The sequence below is a fragment of the Chaetodon auriga genome, chromosome 23, assembly GCF_051107435.1.
Source record: "Chaetodon auriga isolate fChaAug3 chromosome 23, fChaAug3.hap1, whole genome shotgun sequence".
Classification (NCBI taxonomy): domain Eukaryota; kingdom Metazoa; phylum Chordata; class Actinopteri; order Chaetodontiformes; family Chaetodontidae; genus Chaetodon; species Chaetodon auriga.
Window position 1 is genome coordinate 1,462,821 of NC_135096.1, and position 24,296 is coordinate 1,487,116.

General features: G+C 40.6%; 2 protein-coding genes and 1 long non-coding RNA gene across 3 annotated transcripts in view; 1 reads left to right on the plus strand and 2 right to left on the minus strand.

Annotated features, from left to right (window-relative positions):
- LOC143315904 (NLR family CARD domain-containing protein 3-like) overlaps positions 1-24,296 on the plus strand; it is an 84,266-nt gene that overhangs the window by 3,703 nt on the left and 56,267 nt on the right. The window lies entirely within an intron of this gene.
- Positions 1,576-3,375, minus strand: LOC143316229 (uncharacterized). The gene is made up of 4 exons (XR_013076269.1): positions 3,239-3,375; positions 2,832-2,885; positions 2,031-2,096; positions 1,576-1,834 (listed from the first exon to the last, which is right to left on the minus strand). It is a non-coding gene; the product is annotated as an uncharacterized LOC143316229 (long non-coding RNA).
- LOC143316306 (uncharacterized) lies at positions 18,055-22,582 on the minus strand. Its single transcript, XM_076724191.1, has 7 exons — positions 22,545-22,582; positions 21,648-21,772; positions 21,373-21,540; positions 20,531-20,686; positions 19,698-19,838; positions 18,450-18,528; positions 18,055-18,291 (listed from the first exon to the last, which is right to left on the minus strand). The coding sequence occupies exons 2-7, from the start codon at positions 21,734-21,736 to the stop codon at positions 18,055-18,057; spliced, it is 870 nt and encodes a 289-aa protein (XP_076580306.1). The 5' UTR covers positions 21,737-21,772; positions 22,545-22,582.

Sequence of the window (24,296 nt, forward strand, 5' to 3'; positions counted from 1 at the left end):
CCGGTAGAATTCTCAGTGGACACGGATGTCGTGTCCAAGAAAGGTGGCAAGTTGATCCATTTCATTTTCTTTTAGGTTTAGTACTGTGGACAAAGTAGCAACTTGTTTCCGCAATCTTGTTGACGTGAGTGCCTCTGGGTACTTTGCACCACATTGGTTTGCATACTTGCGAAAGCCGTCAGAGCCTCTGTAATGGGAAAGGACACCTGGGCGTGCAAACAAATACACATTCTCTGTGCGGACTTGACACTCATTCCTGTTTTTCACAAGGAGGTCCATTGCAGCGATCATGTCAGGTGTGAGGAGCACTGGTACCATTCTTGACCTTTTACCACAAATCTCAACTCTGTCAAAATGCTTTGCAAGCTTCCTTTCTAACTCGGTAAGGCACATCATAATGTCAGGATTCAACTCTGTACGATTCCGGGATGTGAAAGCCTGGAGCTCCATTTTTGAAACTTCCCCTTGCCTCTGTTAAATAGTACTACCTGTGTCAAAGTCACTTTAGCAAGATTTCCAAAGGTTATGCTGTTGGGGTTTTCTTCCAGGTCCTTCATGCACTTTGCACACTCACAAGCAAGGAACTTGTGCAGTAGTGAAACATCCTGTGTAAATGGCAAAACCTGTGGTTTATTCCATTTGGCTTGTTGAAGTGTACCCAATGCAGCAGCTGAAATGGACCCTGTCCACTTTTTCTCATACAGAGTGGCAAATTGCTTGGCTGACCCAGCAACAGCATGGCGATTTGCAATGATGGCACTGCACTGCACAATTCCAGCAACTTTGGCCAAACTGTGCCCCAATTTCAAAGCCAAGGATGGGATTTTGTATGAGTTGCTTTCCAACTCATAACCAGCAACAGCTCTGACTGCTTGTATCACATGGGGAAAGTTACTGGGCATAACAAGGTCTTCTGTGGTCTTCAAAGGGGTTATAGCTCTAGCCGCTATCAATAATCTTGCCATCTCTCTCATTTTTTGCCGTATGTCATCATTCCTTCTCTCATTGTACAGTGACTTGCCAAGGCTAAGAATGTCTCTTTTACTCCTTACTACCAAGGAAATGTCATCCTGGTTCATTTCACAGGCAATCTTCCAAACAGCCTCATGAACTTGATCAGGCTTCAGTAAGTCCAGTTGGATCCGTTTTTGCCCAGCAGGAGCCTCTCCTTCAATAGACAGTTTTTCACATGTCTCCAAAGGCAACCTCTTGCATACAGTCCTTGACAAAACTTGCAATGACAGTAGTCATCAGACTGTCTTGTGGTAGTGGGTCTTCGACAAGCGACCATTTCTCCAGCACAACGGCTTGCCACGGTAGCATTATGGTCAAAATTTCCTCTCTTCTTAAGAAACCGTAACAAATCTCTTCTTTCGCGGGATCTTTTATTAAAACTGAAAGCTCTTGCAACATCAGGCTGTGTGCCGTGGGTGGACTCGAGGTGTCTCGCCAATTTAGAAATGGCCTTTTTACAATACAGACAATATTGCTTCTTATTGTACTTGCTTTGTTTTGCCATGTTTGGCAATGGTGCAACTTTTATGGAGCTGTAACTGTGTGATGTGTTCCCTGATGAGCTGGCACTGCAACTTATCGCTGAAGTACTTGGACTGCTGCTCCTCAATGACGAACTGGACTCTAAACTGGTGATCTCCCAACTGAATGCTGAAGCTATCCCCAGTGGCATGTCCTTTAGCACTTTTCGGGGAACAGGGGTTTCTGTAATTCTTAGGTCCGGACTACAAAGACTTGTGTCTGAGGAACTGCCACTGGAGTTTCGAACATAGTCGATATCATCATAATTTTTATGATCTGAAAATTCATCAGAAGAGGTCTGAAGGAAAGTGGAGAAAAAAGCATCTTAACATTTATTATATAATAGCTAGGGTATCATTCTCCCAACACTACCATCACATTGTGCATAACACAACCAGGAAGTGATGAGTCGTTGAAAACATTAAATTAATAGTAACACTTGAATTCCTTAATACAATTGTTGTTTGTCTTAACTACTGTGTCATATTTATTACCTGGTCACTTAAGCTTGCAGAGCGTCCATCATGAAATCCACTATCATCAAACAAGTGATGTTCAACCTTTAAAACCAATATGAATAATGCAATTAAAATTCAAAATAGACATTTTCATCCCCAGCTATATTAGGTTGGAAATAATTAAATATCTTCCCTGACACTCTAAAGATATTATGCCTCACAAACCGACCTGTGACTATTAGGACAGTGATCCCTGAAGTATAACACTTCTCACTGTGCGATGTGATGCAACGGTGTGTGATATAAAGAAGAACATGGCATACCTGTTTTGTATTTTTTTTTTTTTTTTTGACTCACCTACTGCATACAATTCAAACAAATAGTTTGAGAGAAAAAATCTGTTGCAACTTGCAACTGTCTCTGATCCATGATGCATGCACTGAAAAAACTAGTGAATAAGAGAAACTCAGCTCCATTTGTATGCCCATGGATGTTATAAAAATAATGTTGTTGTACAGTAAATGCCTTGAAAATAATTAATTTGAACATAATCAAAATAATGTTTGACTTTTGCTTGGATTTGCATACTCACAGAACAATTCATTCTGGTGGTCATACTTGAAGTCATCTGCTTCCCTCTCTCAGATATCTGTTTCTTGGCCGCATCATAACGTTCTTCACACCACGCATGATGCTGCCTTAGATTTTGCATACGGCAACTTGCTCTACATTGTCCAAATCAAGAATCAGATGGAAAGAACCTAAGTCTTCCTCCTCACATAGTAAATATCGCCAGTCAAACAAAATGAAATATTTGAATGAAAGGCAGCATATTACCTGCTCTGCCGTAACTGTCTGGTGGAAGGGGACAACTCCTGTGGCCTGGCTGGCCTGAAGTGAAATGACAGAATTAAGTATTTGTTTGGAATGACAGACTACTGTAACAGACAATGATAATGCAATTCATTATAATGTAAATGGTAATAGTTGTTGTTTAGAAATGCAAAATGGTGCATCAGCCCATATGAGGACATCACCTGAAACACACTCAAGACTCTCACAGCCTAAGTGCTAACAAATGCTATGGCTAACTTTTTCTGCTAAGGTCTTTACAAACAAGCTATGGTAATTTCACTTCACTCAAACCGAATGTTTTAATACAGTGAAAAAGGCATTTTATTTATGCACTGGACCCAGGTGAGACATATACTTGATTCCAAATAAAACAATAAGTGTGTAATTACCTGTTGGAAGGATGAAGTGGATCTCTCGCTCACCTCTGGGTCGGCAGAGTCGGGATCTGAACACTTGATGTCTGCAACAAAACGTAACAATACATTGTCAGAAATATTCTGTATTAGAGATCAGAACTACTGAATAAACTGATGATCATATTTGTTTCAGTGGACATGATTCACATGAGCATCTGGGTTCATTATGCCAGAATCTATAGACAGTGTTCACACCCCAGTGAGCAAAAAGTGGTCCAAAAAACGTCAAAAAGACGTGTTCTTCGTACATCCAGAAGGTGTCCTCAGAGAAGCCAGAATGAAAGGGTTTTTTTATGTCTTTTCCAGACGTTGAATAGATGTTAAACTTTCAATGTTATATAGACGTCATTAAAATACATTTTTGGTACGTAATTAATGAACGTCAAGCAGACGTTGTATAAGTAGCCAGAATGAAAGTTAGGTAACACTTTATAATAACTATCCGTTATAACTAGTTAATAGATCATTTGTAAACTGTTAATTAATGAGTTATTAATGACTTGTTAAGCGTTTGTTAATAGTTTGTTAGGGATTTATAACGATACCTTATAGATAGTTCATAGACCATTAATAAACTGTTAGTTAATGAGTCATAAATGACTTGTTAACTGTATGTTAATGATTTATAACTATACCTTATAAACTAGTAATAGATCATGAACAAGCTATTAGTGAATTGCTTACTAATGACTTGCTAAGTATCAGTTAATAGTTTATATATGTTATTGGGACGTTATTCTAAAGTTGCAACTATTCCTCATTTATTAACTGTTAGTACATGAGGAAAAGACTATCAGAATACCAAGTCCACCTGCAACCATCTCCACCATCCAACATTCAATAAATAAAGTCAGCACATTGTGCATTTAACCAGCCTTGATGTAAGACATAATAAGAGAAATTATCTTTAATTTCAAATCATTTCCATTATTTTGTGGTTCATTTTTGGTGATGATGAAGCCTCCTCAGTCCAGTTTTTTAACCCATTTTTCTGTCGTTATTTTTCCTCTTTTTCCATCGAATACGAAGAAGCTGCAGGACAGAAAATCTCCATTAAAATCAAACTGATTTTTCACAATAAATTCTGCGTCTCTGGTTCATGTTGATCAAGTTTCCTTTTTTTTTTCAACTGACTTTCGGTCTGACTGCACGTGAGTGGATGTCACTGTGAGTGAGGCTCCTCACAAACCTCCAAATGTAACTTTGAAAATAGCTCAAATTAGAACTCAAGTGTAATGAATACTTCAATCATATTTGTCAAGGGGTATGAATCTGAGATCTGGAGCAGTTACTCAGGAAATGTGGGCTGGAAATAAGACAAAGGAAACGCACGTGACAAACAAATCAAAAGAAATGGAAATGAGTAGGCTTGAACAAAGCCTCAAAAGTATGCTGACGGACTTCAAAGGAGATATTAACAAACAGATTGGGGAACTCCGGTTGGACTTCGAAAACTTTTCATCAGAAATGAAGCAAATGCGGAAAGACGTGAATGAAGTCCGCTCTACTCTAGGGGAGGCTGTGAGGAATATTGGAGAAGCTGAACAAAGGATCAATCAGCTGGAGGAGAGACAGGTGACCACAAATGTGACGGTAAAACACCTGTTACAAGAACAAAAAAAGTCCGTGACATACAACACCCTGGAGGATGCAGAAGCGCACCGACAGGAGCAGGGAATACTCTCCACCACCAACCCGAGGCCGCATCACGTGCTGGTGGGCGCAGCGGAGGCTCAATCCAAGCCATTCCAGAAAACTCATAACTAGAAGCACAGCGGAGGCGGAGAGACTGTAACCGGACCTCTGGAAGACTTGGAGTTAAAACTGTGAAAATGACTTCCAACTGGGAAATGGAAATGATCTCAAACTAAGTGGACAGTTATCTCTCTCTCTCTCTCTCTCTCTCTCTCTCTCTCTCTCTCTTTATATTAAATAAAAGAGGGCTGCGAAGATGTGAAGAAGAGATGTATTTCTTGGTGTTTATTTATTTAGGCGATTTATTTGTTTATTTATTATTATTTTAATTAAGGGGATTAAAGGCACAGGAGGCCTAATTGTACTCGGTATATAGACTATTAAAGAGTATTTGGAGGGACCTTACACTTGTATGCAGCTGACCATGCAAGTATGTTCTACTCTCAGTCCCATAACTGCAGCCACATCTACCATCTCGTGGCAGGGGTTAATTAAAGTTAACCCCCTTTTCCACATAAGACTAACAATGTGGAATATTGCTGTAACCATATAGAGGAGGCAGGATTTGGAAGTTCAGGGTTGGTTATTTTGGTCAGGTCACAGGTGTTTTTTATGCACACAGAATGTATTCTTTGTAGGCTTCTTCTTATGTTTAAAGGCTTTCTATACATATATAAAGCAAACAAATATTTTCTAAATCAATGTAATGGGGAAACTTAAATGTATATCTCTCAACACAAACGTCCTAAATAATCCAATAAAAAGGAAGAGAATACTCCAAAAACTTAAGAAAGAAGGAGGAGAAATTATTTTTCTCCAGGAAACACACCTGAGTAAGGTGGAACATGCAAAACTGGAGAAATTAGCCTCAGCACAGGTGTTTTCCTCCTCCCACACAACAGCTAAACGAGGAGTAGCAGTTCTCATTAAAGATAATCTCATGTTTAAAAAAGAAAAATGTATCAGAGATCAAGAAGGAAGGTATGTATTTGTAATGGGGGAAATAGAAGAACAAGACATAATGCTTATTCACCTGGAAAAGAAGTTGACCTCCTGAAAAGGATTCTAGATCTGCTCATGACTGACGCGAAGGGAAAAACTATAATGGGGGGAGATTTCAACCTGGTGATGAACCAGAAGGTTGACACTCAAAGTAGAATAAAACATAAATCACAACAAGCAGCAAGTTTAATGAGAAAAGCTCAAATAGAGTTGGGGCTATTAGACGTCTGGCATGTTTACATCCACAGGAAAGACCTTCACCTTTTACTCTGATGCACATAAGGTTTATTCTAGATTAGATTATTTTTTTATGTTCAAAGATGAAATTTCAAATGTCACAAAATGCAAAATATTACCTCTAACTATAGCTGACCATGCACCAGTTTTAATGGAATTAAATTTGAAGAGGGAACGAGGAGAAACGGTATGGAGGTTAAATAACTCCTTACTCGGGGATGAACGTTTTAAGGAAAAAATAAAAAATAGTATGAAGTCCTATTTGGAGATAAATGATAATGGAGGAGTAACATCTATAATACTGTGGGAAGCTGCTAAAGCAACATTAAGAGGAGAAATAATAGCATATTCTTTCTGGAAAAAGAGGCAAAGAGAAAAAGAAAAGAGGACGTTAGAAAATAAAGAAATTACAAGAAGAGCATGAAAAATGGATGAATAAAGATATACAAACACAATTAGTTGTAGCTAAAAAAGCTTTGGAAACAATAGAAATACAAGAAATTGAAAAGAAACTCATGCTCTGTACAAACATACTATGATAACAGTCCAAAAGCACTGAAGATATTAGCAACTAAATTAAAGAAACGGAGAGAAAAAACTGCAGTAACCACCATTATAGATAAAAACTTCATAAGTAAGAGGGGCAAGTTGGAAATAGCTTCATGTTTTAGGGATTACTATCAAAACCTCTATACCCCAGAAGAAGCAGAAGTAGACAAGCAGGAAATGAAAAAGTACTTGGAACTCTTAAACCTCCCAACAGTGACGGATAAACTGAATGATGATTTAGGACAGTCAATAGGAGAAACAGAAATTCTAATGGTAATTCAGAAAAGCAACACTGGAAAAAGTCCTGGGAGTGACGCTTTCACTTGTGAATTCTATAAGGAATTCAGGTACTTATTTTCTCCCATTCTATGCAGAGTTTTTAATGAAATTCTACGAACAGGAAACTGGCCAGTCTCATGGAATTCAGCAATTATTACTGTAATACCTAAAGAAGGAAAAGATTTAAAACACTGTTCATCTTATAGACCCGTGTCCCTCCTAAATGTAGATCAAAAGGATTTGTCAAAGACCGTCTTTCAAGTGACAATGTTCGGCGTACTCTTAATGTAATTGACTATACAATAAAAACAAAACAACAAATGCTAACATTGATGCTAGACGCTGAAAAGGCCTTTGATCAGGTGTCATGGCCCTTTTTATTTGGAGTGTGCCAGACGTTTGGCTTCCACCAAACTTTTATTGATTTGATGAAGAATATGTATAAAAAACCAAAAGCAAGAGTCAAAGTGAATGGGACCCTTTCTAAGACTTTTAATGTAAAAAGAGGTACAAGACAGGGAGACCCATTATCCCCACAACTATTTGCTTTATACATAGAACCATTAGCGGAGAGGATTCAGGCAAGTGAGAAGACAAAGGGTCTAAAAATTAAGGAAGATGAACAGAAATTAGCAATGTATGCGGATGATATTATGGTGTACCTCACAGATATACATAATTCATTGCCTGCGTTACTGGATGAAGTTGGAAACTATGGAATGCTGTCTGGTTATAAGTTAAATTTAAATAAAACTGAAGCTATGGAAATCGGTACCCATTTGGAGAGAAACTTTAAAAAACAGTTTGACTTTAAATGGAACCAGAATAAAGTGAGATATCTAGGCGTTTTCATACCCAATAATTTAGACCTAATATATCATTGTAATTTCAAGAATCTGGAGAATTTAGTAAAGCAAGATCTGAATAGGTGGAAAATCTTACCTCTCACATTATTTGAAAAGATAAATATCATTAAAATGAATGTTTTGCCATGCTTTTTGTTTCTATTTCAGAATCTGCCTACATACATACCACCCACAAGTTTTAATGTTTGGGATGGGCTGCTTAGAAAATTTTTATGGGACGAAAAGAAGCCAAAAGTGAAACTTAAAATTTTGCAACAAAAAAAAAAAAAAGAAGAAACAAAGAGGGGGACTTGCAATACCAAATGTAATTAACTACGATTACTCAGCACAGGTGAGACCAATTTTAATATGGATGAATAATGAGATGAGACCCAAATGGAAACTCACTGAGTTTAATTTGGCTGAATCACTCAGTACTTTGATTTTCTCAGTTTCGAAAAAAGCACAGATTAAAACACAAAGTTATTCTGTACATAACACATTTAAAATCTGGAGAAAAATATGTAAAATAACCAAAGTTAAGGAACAGGAAATCACTTGTTGAAGAGAGATAGCCTGGGATCCAGATTTTATTCCAAATAGTATTGATGATGTTTTTAAAAAATGGGAGAGTAAGGGCCTCACAAGATTCTATCAAATGTACAAGGAAGAAGCAATGGATTCTTTTGAAAATACAGTAAATAGATATGGTTTAAACAAGAATCACTTTTACAGATATTTGCAAATGAGAAACTATTTGAAGGAAAAAGTCCAAATTACATCTCCTGGAGATCTCCATCCCATTCTGAGACATATGATAAAGGCCAATCAAAAGCATAATTTGAAAAATATAACTGGACAAATGTATCAAATATTTCAGGATTACAGAACCAAAGACATAAATAACATTAGGATAAATGGCAGATAGAACTGAAAACATCTATATCAGATGACGAGTGGAATCAGAGTCTTAAAGATCATTTCTCAAACATAAAATGGCTCTTCTGCCAAGAATATGCTTGGAAGATAAATATACGGTATTTTAGAACACCAGTGATGTTAAGCAAATATACACAGAATAATTCTAGCTGCTGGAGGGAATGCGGGGAAGACAAAGCGGACCACACTCACATATTCTTTACATGTAAAAAAAATAGAAATGTATTGGTCAGAAGTCATACACATAATAGAACAGATGTTCGGGAAATTGGGCCAATTTAATAAACACACTTTATGGTTGGGAATAGGTTTGAATGGCCTTCGAAAGGATGAAGAATATTTATTTTGGATTCTGAGAATTACAGCACTCAAACAAATAACAAGAATCTGGAAAAAGTTGGAAGCCCCCAAAGTAAATAAATGGCTAGAGACTGTAGAGAATATTTATAGGATGGAGAGGGTAACTTATAGAATTAATAAGAAAGAAAAGTTGTTGGAAAAAAGATGGGCTTGTTTTAAATTAAAGTAACTAGATATATCCTCTGCATACAGTAGAGATGAAGCCTAAAAAAAAAAAAAGGAAAAAACTACATACCGTTTATGTGCGCATTTATATTAGTGTTGTAATTGTTGTAATTGCGTGCATATTTTTTGCTGGGTAATTTTTTTTTTTTTTTAATTTATATTTTTGCTTACATTTGGGGTATTTGTGTATATGTATTTTAAGTTATTGTAACCCCCTTAAAATATTTTTTTTTTCTTAATTAACCCTCTTTAGTTATTATTCTGTCAGTAACATTAATTTCGCACACTCTCAATTCTTATTTGTTGTATTATATAGATGGTTTGTGAGAGAAAGTAGTCCCACCCTCTTCTCGCGAGAGTTACAGTGCGGAGGAAGAATGCAGAGTAGTGCGGCGCAGAGTCAGAGCTACAGAGCCAGAGCAGCGGTACGGGCAGAGGGAAATCACGGAAGAGAAAGTCAATAAGAAGTCACGAAAACAGCGATTGTTAACTCACTTATCAACACAGAATAACCCATGAAGGTGTACCTACCTGCAGCAGAGAGGTGGTCGAGGATCTGTGAGCTATTATTTTCGGCAGAGACTTGGCTAGGTTTTTGAGACCCTATAGAAACCCTTAGAGGTGGATCTGGATTCTGCTGGTTGAGGGAGATGGCGAGCAAGTGAAGATTTTCCTTGCCAACGGAGTAGGGAACCAGCACCTGAGCCGGAAGAGGACATCCAACCGCTTCTTCACCTTAACTGATAGTGTCTGTGGTTGGACCATCACACACACACCTGACATGTGACCCCTGACTCTTTGAACCTTCCCTTGACTTGACATACACACAAAGCGTGCTGACTAACAACGACAAGACATTAAAGGAACATTCAAGAACATTGAAAACATTAGAGGAACATTCAAGGAACATTAAAGGAACATTCAAGGAACAATTAAAGGAACGTTACTGTTCCAATGGGACAATTTTATTTGGTTTTGTACTGGAAAAGGAAAATTGTGAACCACTGAGTGATCAGATGCCATTGCACTGAATTTTATTTTATTTTATTTTATTTTATTTTACTGTTAATATAGTTGACCACTTCCAACATACCTTGTGGCTCCATTTAGTTATTGCGTCTGTCATTTCGTCTTTAAACCCTCCTCCACGAACCTAGTCTCTGGTCCAAACTCTGAAGTAACTAGCGGGTTACATTATGAAAGGTTGTGTTTGACTGTGCGACACGGGTGAAAGATAACAAAAAACTAAATATTGTGTCAAGTTATTTAAATAACAGGATGTGTATTGTAGGAATGTCGTATACTGTACTGACACAATAAAGTATAAAAAAAAAAAGTTTCCTTTTTTTCAGTTGTTTCTCATGTACCGTTGAAGTTTGAAGACTTTTCTAAAAGTCTTTGACAGATTTGTTTAACAATGATTTCCAAACTTGTTTTTCTGCTTGCGAAGATGAAACTTGACTCCAAATCAAAGTTTGAGTCGCAAACAGTATCACGACATGTTATCAGACACCAAAACCTCTGCTGGTCAAACTGAAGACTTGTTGGTAGTAATAAAGTTGTTTGAATGAAGTGGACGTCTGCTAACGAGGTCCACGTCCCTCAGGTTGTCTCTGGTGTTGAGGGAAACCTGTGCTGCTCTCGCTGTGGTCACTTGTTTTGGATTTTGAAGGTTGCTGTCACCTTCCTCATGTCTTAATACGTCAACAAACAGATCAAGTGTTATCAGCATTCAGGAATTACTTTGTGCTAACTTGATTCTTGGTTCAGCTCGATGTTTTTGAGTAAAATGAACCATAAAAACACAACATGAAGTGAAACAATCAGGGTGATATCTGATATTTTAACGGTTATCGGTCTCCTTGATTTCTAATAATCTGTACCAGCCCTGAAAAAACCGTATCGGTGGACCTCTAGTCCTGATCTGAGAGACACAACAAACACTCACAGCAACATTCAGCTTTGATTGGAACAAGATCCAGAATTGAAATCAACACACAGCTGAAGGTTCAAGTCAACAGTGTTTCCACAGTTTAATGATCACAGCTTCCATCTTGAAAGGACTGGAAGTGGAAGAAGTTCACAAAGTAAATGAGGAATCTTTTCAATCATTTTCAACAAAGTTCATCGATCAATTTATTCCAATAACCTGAAAGACCGATGTGACTGAGATCCTGCACAGACTCAACTGATCTGTTCAGCAGTGTTTGTCTAACAGGAGGAGACTCTCCCTCCTACAGACGACACAGAGACACTGAGGAACCAGACCAGGACCAGAACCCAAAGCCAGGATAAAGAGGTTCAGTGAATGTGGTGTTGAAGGTGTGGAGGTGGATCAGTGAGTCAGAGGAGACTCTGTAGAAGGACAGAGTGCCAGCAGGACAGTCCACATACACTCCTACTCTGTGAGAGACAGAGGAGGAGGAAGAAGAGGAGGTGATGAATGTTTCTCTGTTATTGTGACAGACAGAGTAACGACCATCAGAGAAGTAAAGTCTCCAGGACTGATCATTCCATCCAAACAAACACTCTCTACTGTCTCCTTTCCGTCTGATTCTTCTGTAACTCACTGATACAGAAACTCTTCCTCTACACTCGACCTCCCAGTAACAGCGACCAGTCAGACCAGTTCCACACAGCAGCTGAGTCCAGTGGTCAAACCTGTCTGGATGATCAGGATATGACTGACACTCCTTCACATCCGTCATCGTCCTGTTGTTGTCAGACAGTTTGATGTTTCTGTTCACTGTGTTTGTGTCCAGTTTGAGTTCACAGGAATCTGATGGAGAGAAGAAGAAGAAAACAGCTGCAGTTATTGATCCATCATCTGCTGATTGATGGACAGTTTGATGATGTCATCAGAGATGTGAATGAGTGATGTCACAGTTTGAAGATGGCTGAATGTGCTCTGCTTTGTTTTCATCAGTCAAATTAAAGACACACTTACACTTCCTCAGACCTGGTCTCAACCATCGGACTCCAGCAGGCTCCACCCTGAAAGGAGGAGGGGGGTCAGAGCAGCACCTCCTCTTTCAGCATGCAAACATGGACGTTACATCACTCTCATACACACAAACACAACATGTTGATCCGGCCTGCTTCTCCCTGCTGCCCCTAAACCTTTTCAGCTCTGCTCAGACACTGACAGCGACACTGATTCTCTCTCATCATTAAATCTGCCTTCATCAGCTCAATTCCTCATTTCAATCTGTTGCTGACTTCTATTCGAAGCTGCTTCACTCATTGATCGCTCTCTCGCTCTCCCACCTGTGATGATCAATAATCAGTCTGACTTTGTCTTCACTGAACAAACCAACAGAGCTTTAATCATTGATTATTGGACACGGTTCTCCTCGTCATGTCCCATGTGACCATGCTTCATGTGTTCATTACAAGTGTGAATACTGTCAATAAGTTCAATATCTGAGACAAGTCATCATGACTCTGTTGTGTGGAAATCTTTTCATGTCAAACTTCCTGAAGTTCACCAGAACAAGAAGAGCCACTTGATGTCTGCACATTGAAATATTTACAAGCCATGTTTGCTGTGAAGACCATGTTCAGTCCAATTGTTCTCCACTGATGAAGGAACAGTCCAACATTTTGAGGAAAACACTTGAATGAAGCATCATCAAGTCCTGCTCTGTCCTGTGGTTGTCAGGTTCCAGCAGTTTGAACTAAATAGAACTGCTTTGGACTTATTGGAAGCTTGTTTTTATGTCTTTTGAGGACAAAAGGACATTTGTCAAACTGACAGACAGTTCTTTTTCCATGCAGAGATCTGTCCAAACTGCATCAATTATGACCAACAGGTCATTATCATGTTTGTTCCTGGAGATGTTCTCCTTGAGACCTCCAACACAAATATGTCCTTTTCATGTTCAACCAGTGTTTATGTTGTGATCAAAGGACAAAGGTTTCCTACATGTGTGATTGTTCATGTCTCACTCACATCCACCATCAACCAAAAAGACAGACAACATGTTTCCAGCTCTTCCTCCTCTTTCACACTGACTGACTGTGGCTGCAGCAGCCTCTTCATACCTGAGAGTGTCCAGTCTGCAGTGAGGATCCTCCAGTCCAGCAGACAGCAGCTTCACTCCTGAGTCTCCTGGATGATTGTAGCTCAGGTCCAGCTCTCTCAGATGGGAGGGGTTGGATCTCAGAGCTGAGGCCAGAGAAGCACAGCCTTCCTCTGTGATCAGACAGCCTGACAGCCTGAAAACACACAGAACAACACACATGGAAGATCATCTGAGGGTCCTGCTGTGTCCGTCAAATCATTGCTCTCAAAATGAGATCTGATTGGCTGAGTAGCATCACTTGGGAGGATTTACAACACATAATAATTCTCAACAGTTTCTGTGTTTCAGGTCAACAACTTCACATTCGACACTTCAATTTCTGAGGTCTTCAACAACACTTTTGTGGTAATTAATCATGACTGAATCAGGAATAACGCGATGTCCACTAATCAAAGTCACATGACAACAACACAGAAATGAGGATTTCCATCTCAGCCAGACTTCATTAATGAAAGGAACATTGAGAGAAAAAAATCTGCAAATCAATATATGTATGTGTCAAATGTGTGGACTTCTGAGTTTAAAGAAAGACGTCAACATTTTCACAACAAGCAGTAACTTGATCTGACCTGAGAGCTTCCAGTGCACAGTGTGGACTCTCCAGCCCAGCAGACAGCAGCTTCACTCCTGAATCCTGCAGGTTGTTGTTACTCAGGTCCAGCTCTCTCAGACTGGAGGACTGGGATCTGAGGACTGAGGACAGAACTTCACAGCTTCTCTCTGAGAGGTTACAGACACTCAGTCTGAAGAAGAAGAAGAAAAAGAACATTTATTTTAAAATGTTGAGTCTCGTCTCATGTGTGCAAATCTTTGCTGTTCTATCATAAACATGTTGTAGATGTGACAATAAATCATCACTGAATCAGGAATAAACAGACATCCAGAAACCAACGTCACATGATATAAAAAATGAATCTTAGAGAAAATGGGGCTCATTGATATTTTGAGTTATTGTGAAATGATGTTCATTAATAATTTGCACGAATCTGAATGTGTGAGTTTGATTTAAAAAATCTCACAAATGAAAGTTTAGCTGTAGAAATATTTTTCCATGTTTGAAAAGGTTTTGTGTAAACAGATAATCTGAAAATACTTCAGATATTTTCAGCAGTGAAGTTTCAGAGTCTGAGAGACTGAAACACAAATTTTCTGTCTTTGTGAGTGACACTGAAGTTTCAGCTACAAGTTCACTGAGCTGGTAGGAAATAATTCACTGAGCGTCTCTCAGTCCACGCAGGCGTCCATTCATTGTCCTCATGTCTGTAAGAACACAGCTGTGCTGCTGTTCCACTGACTGAAAACTCAGAGTTGTGTGATATATTCAGAGGAACAGTTTGAGTCAGCCATAGAGGCTGTGTTCTGTGGAGCTCTGGTTGTGTCCGTGGTTGAGGCTGTCACAATCCCTCCTGATGGCCACACACATCAAGCACCACTTTGCTTCATTCTCTGGCGAGCTGCACCCAGTCCCAGCTCTGAGACTGGACCAGCACCTGCCAACAGCAGCCTGTCCAGCCATTGGATGGACCCTGCAGTCGCCATCTTCCCTGATGAGTCCTCTCTCTCTGGTCAAACAAATCCTGCCCACACCTGACCTGCTCCAGACGAGGTTCTGTTCACAGTTTCAGACTGAACTTTAATTCTTCTCCTGATGGTTTTCTCTATGAGGATCCAGACTCTCAGCTGAGGGAATACGTTCTGTCTGCAGACCTGCTGAGCCAGATGTTCAAAGCCGTGTGACCACAGCAGAACAAACCTGATGCTTCATGTTGTTTTCAGCCACAGGAACCTTCTTGCATTTAGCTGGTAATCAATCATTTTGTCTCTGTTTACTTCAGGTCATATTAACACTTTAAATCTGACACAGCAGACCTTCAACACACTAAAAGAATGATGAAGGTACAGAATCTAGAGACCACTTTGGATCCTGGTTTTATGTTTGGTCCTGATTTACTGTCAGTTTCATTTGACAGTGCTGGTACTGCAGCTAATAGAACAACTGATGAGTTTATTGGTATTTATCATCGGCTCGTAGCTTTCTGTCAGCATGTCTCTCTTATTTGCAGGGACAGTGTTGATGGAGCAAACATCTCTTCTTTTGGATGCACAGAGGCTGATGAAGGAAACCTCAGTGAACAAAGAAAGCTGTTTTGTTTAACTTACATCGTAGTTCATCTTCCAGAGCTACACGTGATACAGCCTCTATGCTTGTTAATACAAACAGTAACTTGATCTGACCTGAGAGTTTCCAGTGCACAGTGTGGACTTTCCAGTCCAGCAGACAGCAGCTTCACTCCTGAATCCTGCAGGTTGTTGTTACTCAGGTCCAGCTCTCTCAGACTGGAAGACTGGGATCTGAGGACTGAGGACAGAACTTCACAGCTTCTCTCTGAGAGGTTACAGCCACTCAGTCTGAAGAAGAAGAAGAAAAAGAACATTTATTTTAAAATGTTGAGTCTCTTCTCAGCATGTGTGCAAATCTTTGCTGTTCCATCATAAACATGTTGTAGATGTTGATTCATTGTCTTCATGTCTGTAAGAACACAGTCATGTGTCCTTCATGAGGGGACAGTGTCAGACCTGAATCCAGTTCCTGAGTCTCATGTTTAAACCTGCTGGATGAAGTTTAAAATTTTTCAGACTCTCAAATGTGCAGTGAGAAATAAACAGGAGACTCTGAGAGTGACTGAATGCTGAAACAAATATATGAAGTGAATGATTTAAAGGATCAGCAGTTTTCTGCCAGCATTCCTCTCTCGTCTTATGTGCAGCAACAGTCTTGATTTTCCTCTTTTATTTTTTACATTCTCCAAAGCTCTCCATTATAACAACCTGTTCCTCTGGACTGAAGGAGGGGGGACATGATTGGTCCTTTTTGTGGTGACAAAGAGTCAAATGATGGAGCAAACGTCTCTTTTTATGGGAACGTGCACAGAGCCTGATGAAGGAAACCTGAGTTAACAAAGGAAGCTGATAACCACCGTCGTGATGCCGTTATCTCTGCCTGGAGTTCATGTTTAGTTGAAGCAGCTCACACAGAGGAAGCCTGGCTTGGTCCAATTTGTTTTGTCCTTCATCCCACTGAGCTTCACATGGGACAGCCTCTGTGCTGGACTCAAACTGCTGACTCATAGTCTTTGAGAATTCATGTTTCCCATGACTCAGCACTCTGATCAATATTAAATTCATCAGGTTTAATGACCCATGCTGCAGAAAATATTCCTGCACAGATTTTAATTACAGATACACAAAATATTTCTACAGCGACAAAACTTTATGACACATCGGCAAACTTGAATTTGAGAGGTTTTTTCTCTTAATTCTCACATTCAGACATGTGCACACATTTTTCTGAAATGCACAGAAAATATGATCTACAACTGCAGAGTGGGAAATTATTTCTGATCATTATTTCACAAACTCAAAATCATCAATCTGTCAGAGAACTGAAAATAAAGAAAACAGACTGAAAGATTCAAATCCTGACATGAGAGAGACTGTTTAAACTAAATGAATCTCTGAATATACAGAACTAACTTAAATCTGTCAATATAAACAGTAACTTGATCTGACCTGAGAGTTTCCAGTGCACAGTGTCGACTCTCCAGTCCAGCAGACAGCAGCTTCACTCCTGAATCCCGCAGGTAGTTGTTACTCAGGTCCAGCTCTCTCAGACTGGAAGACTGGGATCTGAGGACTGAGGACAGAACTTCACAGCTTCTCTCTGAGAGGTTACAGCTACTCAGTCTGAAGAGACACAGGAAGGAAGCAAACAGTAAGTTAGATAGATCAGAGTATTTATTGATGAAGAAACTTCACTATCTCTGTACTTACAGAGCTTTCTTGGAGGCTTTGACCACCGGCAGCAGCCTCAGAAGAGCCTCCTCTGAAGCAGAGAATTTCTTCAGGTCAAACACGTCCAGATCTTTTTCTGATGACAGTAAGATGAAGACCAGAGCTGACCACTGAGCAGGAGACAGTTCATCTGTGGAGAGACTTCCTGAACTCAAGGACTGTTGGATCTGATCCACCAGAGAACGATCATTCAGTTCATTCAGACAGTGGAACAAATTGATGCTTCGCTCTACAGAAGGTGTCTCTTTAATCTTCTTCTTGATGTACTTGACTGTTCCCTGATTGGTTTTTGAGCCACTTCCTGTCTGTGTCAGCAGGCCTCGTAGGAGAGTCTGATTGGTCTGCAGTGACAGACCCAGGAGGAATCGGAGGAACAAGTCCAGGTGTCCATTTGGACTCTGTAAGGCCTTGTCCACAGCACTCTGGTGGAGATGTGTTAGTTCAGGTTCTCTGTCTCTAAAGACTTTAGACCACCAGGAGGTTGCGTCTTCTTTTGACAGCAGATTGACTCGAGATTTGATGAAGGTCAGATGGACGTGAAGAGCAGCCAGAAACTCCTGAACACTCAGATGGACGAAGCAGAACACCTTGTCCTGGTACAGTCCTCTCTCCTCTTTAAAGTTCTGTGTGAACACTCCTGAGTACACCGAGGCTGCTCTGATATCGAAGCCACACACAAATAAATCAATAAGTGATTGATAAAGTTCAGATGAGATTTTAATGTCCTTGTCTGAACATATTTTGGTCAATCTGTTGAGACATCAGTGAATGTTCCACTGATTCAGCAGTTCCTCCTCTTACTGCTCTGCAGACGCTCAGCCAGCACCTCCTCCTTCATTCTCCTCAGGAAGTGCTGTGTGATCTTCAGAAATGCCTCTCTGCTGCTCCTCCTCTGCTCTGCATCGTCATCCTCATCCTCCCCCTGACTCTCTAAGCATTCTGGGTCATCTGATCTCAGAACCATCTTGATCTTCTTCAGCTCATTCCTCACAAAAGAGACAATGTTCTCCTCCAGCAGCTGGAACAGAAGATGATATGAATGACACAAACTGAAATCATGAAAGCAAACATCAGATCCATGTTGGACAGACTGACGGTCCACTGGTCTAAAAAGTGCAGTGTGGAGATTATTTTGAACAGAATAGATTTGAAAGCAGCTGTTGTACATGTACAGACCATAAATATGGAGTCCAGGTGAGTTTGTTGCTGCTGGGCAGACTGACCACTGGGAACCTCTGAGCTCTCCTGGTGGACTCTGTGGAGGAATCATGAAGAATTAGCTCACATCATGTCCGTCCACACAGAGACAAACACCAGCTGAAGGTCCTTTGAGCTGAAGTGTTGATTCCATTATTGAATCAGATGGTTTCCACTGACATTAAAGTGTTGCTCATACTGCTGATCCCACCGTGAATCAACAGTCCAGTCTGCATTTCTGTGCAGCTTTCACTTTACTGTGTTGGTTCACCAGCTTGTCTGGTCGAGTCCCTCCAGTTCTCATTGACCCCTATAATACTGTGGACAGCATCACACAGCTCACACAAGCTAACTGGATGCTACCTGTCCAGCACAAATTGGCAGTGAGTCACAATAAAGTGAGTGAAACATGAGAAAAGCAAAGAGAGAAGCAGAGAATACTGGATCAAAGCAAAGCTGAGGGTGATTTCACATCCAGCTGTGTTTCAAATGAAAGCTGGAACGTTCTTCTCTGGACTACATGAAGGAAACAGGTGCAGCTGTTGCTCATAGAAGTTGTTCTGGCTCTTTCTTTTATTTTTGGACAACACGTATTTGTTCTTGTCCACATGTTGGACACACAACACATATTTGAGCTTTGTCTCCTCTCTGAGCTCCTGCAGCCTTTAGTTACCCATAACACCCTTCTCTGCATCAGACGTCTTCACAGAGGCACAACTCCAGCCTGATGTGAGGCGCCATGATGTCGCTGTCAGAGTTGTTCTTGACTTTGTGAATCCATCAGCAGCATCAATCACAAACAGACTGTGTGTTTCCTCAGACTCTCTGTGTTGCTTCATTCTGTGTTTCACAGCAGCTGATCTCAGTCCAGCTGTTATCACTGACATGTTTGTGTTTGTGTTGTCACATGACTGAAAACCACAACATGTTGATTTGATGGAGGAACTCAGTGGAATCAGGGTTAGCCTTCGTTAGCATCTGTTAGCCTCAATCAAGTCACTGTTTTATACTCATGCAGTCATCAGTCAGAAGGTGTGTGTGGAGGAAATGTTCAACTGGAATCAAGAGCTGAAGACTGGTTATACTGGGCAGCTTCCACATGTGAGGATATAAACGAATGAGAAGAAGAACCATGCTGAAAATAAACAAACAGGTTGAAAAAACTTCTCTGGATAAATAACAGTTCAAACAAGAATCTGTAATATTTTAATGTTATTAAAAGTTTACCTCTTTGCAGCAGACGGTCGATCTACTTTAAACTCAAGGAGGTGACCCATCGACTGTTCACTCTTCAAGGACACACAGCTGGTTCCATATTCAGGGTCAGATCCAGGTCCAGGTCCATCAGAGGCTGGTCTCCCATAGATCCTGTCAGACACAGAGGAATACCACCAGGGATGGAAATTGACTTTTTCTTCTTCAGACTCAGAAGCTGCTGGAGAAACTAGCAGCTATCAACAAGAAAAGGATCAACACACCAAAGTTCAATCAAACATGAAGCTGAATGATTTCAGTCTGTGGATCATCGCTTCATTTGTCCATCAAATCTTGGACCAAAGCAGGACTCAACGGACTGATTTCTGAGCAGATTTTACTGTGATTGACAGACAACAAACTAAACTGTGGAGTCCATCAGCACCGACTCTGTTGGTCTGTTTTCTAACGTTTGCATCACGAGACTCAGCACAAATATCCTGACTGTTATTTAGAGACGATGGTCAGTGAAGCATTTTAGTCCAACATTCAAAGAGGAAGTTTGATGGTAAAGAGACTTTGGAAGGTCCCCACTGGATTTGTGCTGAAGCCTCATATTATCCTCAGCTTTCAGTGTCCACATGTGGACATGTCAGTGCTGTTTAGGGACAGACTGGACAAATGTCCTCTAACACTAATCTAGCTCTAACCTTCATCATCATTCTAATACAACATGAACATTAGAAGGACAACTGGTCAGACTGGATTTAATGAGGACAAACATCAGCAGTGGACAACATGAGGAGGACATGTGGACATTTCAGGTCAAATTGTCCAACACGAGTTTAATACTGAGAACAACTTACTGTCTGTCAGAGACATGTTGCTGTTTAAAAGAAATGAGGAGATCCTTTGACTGGTCGCTCCTGAAGGACACACAGCTGGGTTCAGGGTCAGTTTCAGGTAGAGGTTCAGGTCCAGGTTCAGGTCCAGGTCCAGCAGAGACTCTTCTCCCATAGATCCTGTCAGACACAGAGGAAGACCACCAGGGACGGAAATTCACTTCTTCTTCTTCAGACTCAGAAGCTGCTGGAGAAACTAGCAGCTATCAACAAAAAAAGGATCAACACACCAAAGTTCAATCAAACATGAAGCTGAATGATTTCAGTCTGTGGATCATCGCTTCATTTGTCCATCAAATCTTGGACCAAAGCAGGACTCAATGGACTGATTTCTGAGCAGATTTTACTGTGATTGACAGACAACAAACTTAACTGTGGAGTCCATCAGTCCGACTCTGTTGGTCTGTTTTCTAACGTTTGCATCACAAGACTCAGCACAAATATCCTGACTGTTATTTAGAGACGATGGTCAGTGAAGCATTTTAGTCCAACATTCAAAGAGGAATTTTGATGGTAAAGAGACTTTGGAAGGTCCCCACTGGATTTGTGCTGAAGCCTCATATTATCCTCAGCTTTCAGTGTCCACATGTGGACATGTCAGTGCTGTTTAGGGACAGACTGGACAAATGTCCTTTAATGCTAATCTAGCTCTAACCTTCATCATCATTCTAGGACAACATGAACATTAGAAGGACAACTGGTCAGACTGGATTTAATGAGGACAAACATCAGCAATGGACAACAAGGACATGTGGACATTTCAGGTCAAATTGTCCAACACAAGTTTAATACTGAGAACAACTTACTGTCTGTCAGAGACATGTTGCTGTTTAAAAGAAATGGGGAAATCCATTGACCGGTCACTCCTGAAAGACACACAGCTGGGTCCAGGTCCAGGTCCAGGTCCAGGTCCAGGTCCAGGTCCAGGTTCGGGTCCAGGTCCAGCAGAGTCTGGTGGGTCCTGCTGCTCTGGCCTTCAACACAACACACACAGAGCTTTGAGTGTGAATAACGATGGTGGAGAGATTCGAGTGCTCTGACATGGAGACGAGTCCTGGACAGTCAGAGATCCTGGTCTCACCTCTGAGCTTCGGTCTGGCCGTCATCGTCCCCACACAGACTGGTTTTAGAGGGACGGACTCCCTCCTCTCTGTCCTCACACCGATTCATGCTGCTGAACTCACGTCAGCTCACACACACTTTGATCTGGAGAGGAAACACAAATCATTCATGTGCACATCAGCTGAAATCATCCTTTCATGGTTTCTCCTGTCCAAATATCAGCTGCTCCTCCTCTGATTGGCTGTTTTCTTGTCTTTCATATCATCTGAATGCAGTCAGACAGCAGTGTGAGGCTGAGCTGCTGTACTTCTATCAGTCCACTAGATGGCGCCATGAAGCTGCAGTGAAGTGAACACACACTTCATGCCTGGACAACCGTTGACATCCACTGACACACACTGACTGAATCTGACAGGAAGCTTCAGTTTGTGGAATATTCAGTAAATTCAACATGACTGAAAGTTTCTTTACACCTGAATGATCCTCAATCATCAATAAGCGAAGGAGAAAGTCAAATATTTACACAGGAGGAATGTAAAATAGCAGAAATATTCAAGTAAAGTACTAGTACTTCCAGAATGTACCTCTTCATAACATTAGTTCAGTAAACTAGTTACTTTTCACCACTGAGATATCCTTTCATAATAAAAGTCTGTCTCAATCAAGCCCTCTCAGGTCATATTAAAAGAGGAATCTTTGATTTGATTCTTGATCACATTGAAGCACAAAGTGAGAAAAAGAAGCGACACTCGTTGCTTTGTTTTTAACAGAGCTGCTTTCAGCTCCTTCATCCAGAGTTCACAGTTAAACTCAGAGTTTGGAGAAACGATGGACGGAGCTGCAGATCGATGCCGTTTGTGCTGAAGCTAAGCTAACGACAGCTTGACTAAAAAACACCTGAAACGAGTTACTTTACCTTCAGCTGGAGCTTCAGAGGAGAAAACAAACTGCGACACACCGAAGGCAGGAAGTGAAAGTAAACTTTAAACAGTCATCCAACTGGAGAAACCAGTTTACACCAACAAAAGTGATCAAACTGGTTGACAAGCCCGAATTTGCAGGTCTGTTTGAAGCTGATTCGTTGGTTTGGGACGCTTCAGCTACAAAGACAGCTGGTCCGGCTGCTTCTGCTGATGATCGCAATCAGACGACATGACAGAGTCGGTCAGTGGGTTATTTTAGCTGTTTAGCAGCAAAAGGAACGGAGTTGCAGACGTCAGATGGAGTCAATGGACTTCATGATATGAATCAAAGATGAACAAAGCAATGAACAGCTGGAAAAGACTCTCTCCTCTTAGGAGACTTGGCTAAAATGCTGCTTAACTGTGACTCCACAAGTGATTGAAGTTTACAGGTTTGTGAGATTTGGGTTCTCATCAAACACACTTGTGGCCGTCAGATTGGACTTTTGTCCAGTGTTGTCAGGAAGGAAGCATGATAGCGCCATCATGTCTTCCACTGGAATTCATTTCTGTGTTAATGACTCAGGATGATGAGACATCTTTGCTCTTTCTTGTCTGTTACCTCTGAAAGAACATTTCTGCACCCTGAGTGACAAAAAGCACCTTTATATCCAGGCACAACAATGCACCTGCTGCAAAGGTGCTGAACTGTTAGCCAATGAGCTACAGCTGGAGCCACACGCCATGTTGTACCTTTATGAGGCACAAATGTCCCCTTACAATCAGAGACAAAACGGATTTAAAAAACAATAAAACTGAATCCTTTTTTACATGTGAACCGATCAGTTTTCAGTGGATTTCAATGAGAACGTCGCTCTGCTGGGAAAGTTGTAGCACGTCACAAAAAGCAAAAGGTGGAAGGAGCCATTCGCTAATCGATAAACGCATCAAAACTCCACTTCACAGCGTACAAGCAACAAACTGAGCGGAAAGTACACCAACGAGATGCAAACTCCTGATTCAAATGCAGGGTTAGAGTCAGTGTTTCAGCACTGACGCTGGAGGCATCGGGCTTTGAGACGTTCATCAGTCACTTCTGAAGGCCAAACACACATGTGGAGCACCGATTTACAGATTTAAAGAGGAGGCTTCAAATTCTGACTGTAACATGCAGAAAATTAACAGGATATTAAATCTGCATCAAACAAATTCAGGAAATTCAAATGTGGGATGCATTTCGACTCCTTCCAGGAACTCCATGACAATAAAAACATGAATTGAAAAATTCGAGCTTGAAAACAATCAGTTAATGAGTTGCTTCACTGCATTGTAACTGACAACAAATCAGGATTTGTCAGCATGACGCTGGAGCCTCCTGGGTTCAAGTGTGAAAGGTTTGGATGATTTGCAGCAGCAACATGAAGACAGTTTCCAAAGATGAGATGTTTCAGACGCCCAGGCAGCACACTCGCTGCATCAGCTGTTTTTATCATCAGGGGTTTTAACAGGAAGGTTTAAAGGTGCAGCAGCATGAAGAGCATGCGACATGAGGTCTGAAATGGGAACAAACTATTCTGGATGGAAAACAACTCAGTTTATGTCAAGATCTACATCAATATTCCTTTATTTGTCCCGCGAGGGGAAATTCCAGAATACAGCAGCATCAGTAAAGATTAATATAAGAAGTGCATGCAAATTAGAAACAAAAACAGTATATACAAAAGAGTGAGGATTTAAATAAAGATAAAAAGAAAAGAAATTGTAGA